Source organism: Brassica napus, chromosome C7, assembly GCF_020379485.1.
Source record: "Brassica napus cultivar Da-Ae chromosome C7, Da-Ae, whole genome shotgun sequence".
NCBI classification, from domain to species: domain Eukaryota; kingdom Viridiplantae; phylum Streptophyta; class Magnoliopsida; order Brassicales; family Brassicaceae; genus Brassica; species Brassica napus.
The window spans coordinates 4,286,983-4,292,416 of NC_063450.1; the positions used below are offsets into that span (position 1 = coordinate 4,286,983).

A 5,434-nucleotide genomic window follows, 5' to 3' on the forward strand; every position below is an offset into this window, starting at 1 on the left:
AAACCTCATTTTCACTATTTTATAAACCCTCAAAAAGATACAATGGTATTTGAGAATTCAAATCTCATTCTCTTTTGTTCGATTTTAACTGATTTATGTATTTTATAGTGTTATAATACTTAAGACACTATAAAATCTTACAACTCTTAATTTAAAACAACAACAATAGTAAGAATTCGGTCTTTTTTATTTTTTATTGGAATTTGGGGTAGACAACATAATCCTACTCACCCATCTTAACATTTAAGAAAATTTATGCAAAATTATATATTTATAAAAACCGATACATCAAATTCCGCGCGTAGCGCAGACCTGCCCTAGTATATTTATCTTATACTATAAAGAATTGTTTCCTCACTTCTCCTTCACCCACGTATCCCCTAGACATTGTTTGTGACGTGATTTCACATATGTCATCTCCACAATCACTCTCACAAAAAAAAAGTGATATGGCATACTAAAATTGATGACATGGCTTATGGTTAAAAGTGACATCTACAACAACATTTAATGTTAATTTCAATTTTTCGTAAGTTTTGATAATATGGTAATAACTCATAAATCATCAATAAAATAAATCTATTCAAATATATCATTAAATAATATGACAAGAGTAATATAAAGATTTTAAAATTTCAAAATAATATTTAAATATATTTTTATAATCATAAAAAAATTATTATCAAAAAATATTTTCAAAATGTTATACAATCTTTTTCTAAAAAAAAATAATTTTTAATCGTGATATCATTTGTTTATTTTTGATATCTACAAATTTTAGGAGTTATTTTTAATTTATTTTTTGATAATTATAAAAAAAATTATCATGTTTAATGTATACAGTTTAATTTAATTTATCTTAACCAAAATAAATAAATGAAAATCTATGTGAATTATAATTTTAAATATAACTTGAAATTAATTTTAAATAAATCAAATTTTTTATTTTATCTTAATCCTGTGTTTAACTAAATTAGTATTTATTATTTTTATTAAAATAGTAGTTTAAAATAATAAATCTAAAATATTAACAAATTTCTTTAAAAAATATAATGTAAAATTTTATCACTGCACATGGTGCAGGAAAACACCTAGTTATACTATAAAGAACTGTTTCCTCACTTCTCCTTCACCCACGTATGATGCCACGTAGATAAGTCGCTTGATCTCGTGTCGACAGGTGTCCAAGGAGACTGAAGCGCTGCGTTTCATTTATTCCCGAGTGATGATGGGCTTTGATCGTTGTCTGTTATCGTGTTGGCTAGAGTTTGATGGTTTTTGCAGCCCGAGTAGATGAAATCGTCTCTAACCCTAATTAGTGATTACGCGAAGAAATGGCGATGGAGTTCGTCGGACGTCCGAGTTCGCCTCTCCTCTTCGTTCTTCAATATCAAAACTCAAATCTGTTTCTCCTACCTGTCATCCTCATTGATGAGTTTCTCCATTAAAGTGTCATGGGCTCCTTGATCTCAAGTGCTGCTTCTCACGCCGTCTAGGACAGTCTTGATGCCACTGCATCTCTGTCTCCGCCACTGCACCTCCGACTACTCCGCCTGTGTCTCCTCCTTTGTTAGCGGCTCCATATCTCCTCCTGTGCCTCATACTGATTATAGATGTTTTGGGACGCCCGTAATACGAGAAAGGCAGGCGGTGATATCATGGGCGTCGACGTGCTCCTCCTCGATCAGAAGGTATTTCCGGTGACCAATATCTCCTTCTGAGTACTTTATATGGTTGATTACATATTCCGGCATCCCAGCTCCTTTTTGTCTGAGTTGAAGCAGTAGACCGAGAAGATTTAATTAGGTGTCTCCCATTGACGGTAGCTGAAATCAATCCAGACTCTGTCTTGATCCTTTAAGCTGATACAATCATGTAAGTTTGTTTAAGCTCTGATATTGTGTATTTATGTTTCAATCATGTAAATTGATTATGTCCTTAAAAATGTTTGGTTTCGGTAACACAAAAAATGGGATTGTTCCTAGAAAGTTATATGTTGGGGGTATTCCTTATGAGAGCACAAAAGATGAAATTCATAGCTACTTTGAGAAGCTCAGGGTCATTACAAAAGTTGACCATAAAATGCGTAAGATGGGTCATTCAGTGGAATTGCTTTATCACTTTCTAAGTGAGTTTAGCATGGAACATTGTTGTTTCTTTTGAGTTATGATTATTTGCATTCAAGAACACAGGTCTCTCAGATTGAGAAAAAAGTTTGGATCTTCTCGCCAAGCGTTTGGGGAAGAAGAGGATCATCGCTGAGACAGGAGCTGGTCAACACGGTGTTGCTACAGCCACTGTGTGTGCCCAGTATGGTCTGGAGTGTATTATCTCTATGGGTGCTCAAGACATGGAGAGGCAAGCACTCAATGTCTTCAGAATGCGACTTCTTGGTGCCGAGGTGAGAGGAGTTCACTCTGGAACAGCCACATTGAAGGACGCGACATCCGAAGCGATAAGAGATTGGGTGACGAACGTTGAGACTACACATTGCATATTGGGATCTGTGGCGGGTCCTCATCCTTACCCTATGATGGTCAGAGACTTTCACGCGGTGATCGGTAAAGAAACGAGGAGACAAGCGTTGGAGAAATGGGGCGGAAAGCCGGATGTCATGGTGGCTTGTGTCAGTGGTGGCTCAAACGCGATGGGACTGTTCCATGAGTTTGTGGATGACGCAGAGGTCAGGATGATCGGTGTGGAGGCTGCAGGGTTCGGATTGGACAGTGGAAAACACGCTGCCCCGTTGACAAAGGGAGATGTTGGTGTTCTACATGGAGCTATGAGTTACTTGCTGCAAGATGATGATGGTCAAATCATTGAACCTCAGTGAAGGGTAAGAGCCAATCAGAACATGCCTAATCATAAGTTTGCAGATTGTTGATTTGATCACGGTTTGGTTTTCTCTTATAGATTGGACTACCCTGGAGTTGGACCGGAGCATAGTTTCCTTAAAGACATGGGACGGGCTGAATACTATAGCGTTACGGATGAAGAAGCATTGGAAGGTTTGTATCAATGTGTAGTCTCTGTCTTTTTCATTAAAGTAAAAACGTGTTCGTTAACGCGAAGGTTTGTAGCGTTCAATAGAGTCTCGAGGTTACAGGGAATCATTTCAGCACTGGAGACATCGCACGCTCTACCACACCTTGAGAAGCTATGTCCAACGTTACCAGATGGAGCAAGAGTCGTCTTGAACTTTAGCGGAAGAGGACATAAAGATGTTCAGACTGTAGCTAAATATCTTGAAGTTTGAGGGAAAATAATATATTTTCTGATTAAAAAAATTTAGACAGTGAAATCTTTTTGTACTTGTAAGCTATTTGTACTTGTGCATCTCCTGTCGGGACGTTTACAAAAAGAACGGAAACAGAAAAAGGATACCAACCGAAGATAACAAAATTTGAATAAAAATTTTAATTCTCAATAAGAAAAACATTCCATATTTTCTAAAAAGGTGGACTGAAACTCTTCTTCAGTATGATGTTCTCTCTTTTGTGTTCAATTTTGAAGATACAAGTAGCTCTGGGCATTTCGATTTTGGGTTCAGTTTTCAATCTTTATTTTAGATATTTATGATTTTTTTGGTTATTTATGAATTTCAATTTGGTTAATCATTGATTATTTAGGTTTTCAATTCGTTTCGGACAATAAAATTGGAAATCGGCTGATTTAGAGAAAGTTTCAGGTCTAATTAATTCAGTTCTGTTTTTAATATAAATTTGTTAATTTAGATACTTTCTGTGGATAAATTAGATTTTTCCAAAAAAAGTTATTGGGTAGTTCAGAATTTTCAGATAATATTGGATAATTTAGATAATTTGAAATATTTTGGATAAAAAGACATTTGGATAATTCGGTTTAAAAGTAAATTGTTAGGATATCTGGTTATTGTTAAAATAAAGAAATTAATTATTTTAGATACATAAACTATGTTTTAACATTTGAATATTCATTAGGTTCCGATTTGGTCTCGATTTTTTTTTATTTCAAAAATGTAAGATATGTGCAAATATTTATGAAATTCAGTTTGGTTCTTCAGCTCTAGGTAAATGTGTCCTTGTCTACATGCATGATATAGTTATTTTGTAAAAATGTACGAAATTTTTAAAAGCCTTTTCCCTACACAGTCGATTATTTATAGCTTATGTTGATTAAATCAATTTCAGCTTTGTTATCTCTAACATTGCAGCTAGACATTAGCCTAGGCTAGAGCTCATATTTATCCTCGCTATTTCATACATAGTACGTGTTAGACAATAAATGTTTTGAAATCTTTCCCTTCTTCTCTTTTACATACTAAAGATGTTGTTTTCTAATGTTATGTTATTTAATTCATGCGTGAAACATTTTCGTACAAAAATCTATTTTCACTATTATGTAACCCAAGATGGGTAAGTCGTGACCAAATAATTTTTTCACATCAAAATTTTCTTTTACAAAAATATTCGAAACAAAATGATATTTTTCTCTTTATCTCAAAAAATGAATATTGATACATTAATTTGTAATAAACTATATCCCAAAGTTTTAACCAATAGCATCTCGAAAAGACAATTTTTTTTTAAAGTTTACATTTTAACAATAAACAATGTATTGAAAATATTTTAAATTGTTTTTTGAAATAATGTGTTTTTTTTTTTGAAATGGAAAAATTTACACATATATATTTACTTAATCTATAATTACAAGTTAGTTTCTTTCCTCATTAGATTCTTTAGATTCATCCAACTCCAGAAATTACCAAAAATGATGTGATGGCACCATGAAAAAATAAATAAATCAAAACTACTTATGAAGACAGCATGATATATTTAGTCTTCATATACAATAATACGTACATAATTTAACTAATATGTTTATTTTTAAATATAATGATTTATATTAAATATTTACTCTAACTATTTACATTTTTTTAAATTATCATCCCGTCCGTAGGGCAGGCCGGCCCTAGTTTGTAACATAAACAATACTTTCTCTTTTTTTAAAAAAATGTCATTCTAACATTTTTTTTGTTTCAAAAATGTATTCTACATTTTCAATCCAATTTTTTATACATAATATTTCTTTTACCCTTTTAACAAACTAATAGATGTTTATTTAAATTATTTTATTTAAATAATCGTACATTAAATAAGCATATATTAGTATATTTTATTATTTTTGTAATCCGTGTGAAATATGTCAAAATAACTTTTTTTGCAAAAAAGATGGAGTATAAACTAAAGTATAAAGTGTTACTTTGCTGTCATTCAAATTGCAACAAAATAGTGGATATACATATTGAAAACTAGGGGTGGGCGTTCGGGTATCCGTTCGGGTTCGGGTCCGGTATTTCAGATTTTTGGGTATTTCGGTATAGAGGTGTAGAACCCGTTCGGGTATTTCTGTACTTTGGGTCGGGTTTGGATATTTTTAGTTCGCGTTCGGTTAT

The 5,434-nt window shown here is 32.8% G+C and overlaps 1 protein-coding gene across 1 annotated transcript; it reads left to right on the forward strand.

Annotated features, from left to right (window-relative positions):
* Window positions 1-1,334: 1,334 nt before the first annotated feature.
* Window positions 1,335-5,224, forward strand: LOC106354950 (tryptophan synthase beta chain 1, chloroplastic-like). The gene is made up of 3 exons (XM_048763908.1): window positions 1,335-1,362; window positions 1,475-1,691; window positions 2,215-5,224. Exons 1-3 carry the CDS (start codon window positions 1,335-1,337, stop codon window positions 2,831-2,833), a joined length of 864 nt encoding a protein of 287 aa, XP_048619865.1. The 3' UTR covers window positions 2,834-5,224.
* The last annotated feature ends 210 nt before the right edge of the window (window positions 5,225-5,434 follow it).

What these genes read in the sequence shown, in the direction of transcription:
- LOC106354950 (XM_048763908.1), top strand. Translation starts at nt 1,335, where the DNA reads ATGGCGATGGAGTTCGTCGGACGTCCGA. An exon ending in GGAGTTCGTCGGACGTCCGA is followed by an intron (nt 1,363 to 1,474) that starts GTTCGCCTCTCC and finishes CTTGATCTCAAG; the next exon opens with TGCTGCTTCTCACGCCGTCT. An exon ending in TGCTCCTCCTCGATCAGAAG is followed by an intron (nt 1,692 to 2,214) that starts GTATTTCCGGTG and finishes TTGAGAAAAAAG; the next exon opens with TTTGGATCTTCTCGCCAAGC.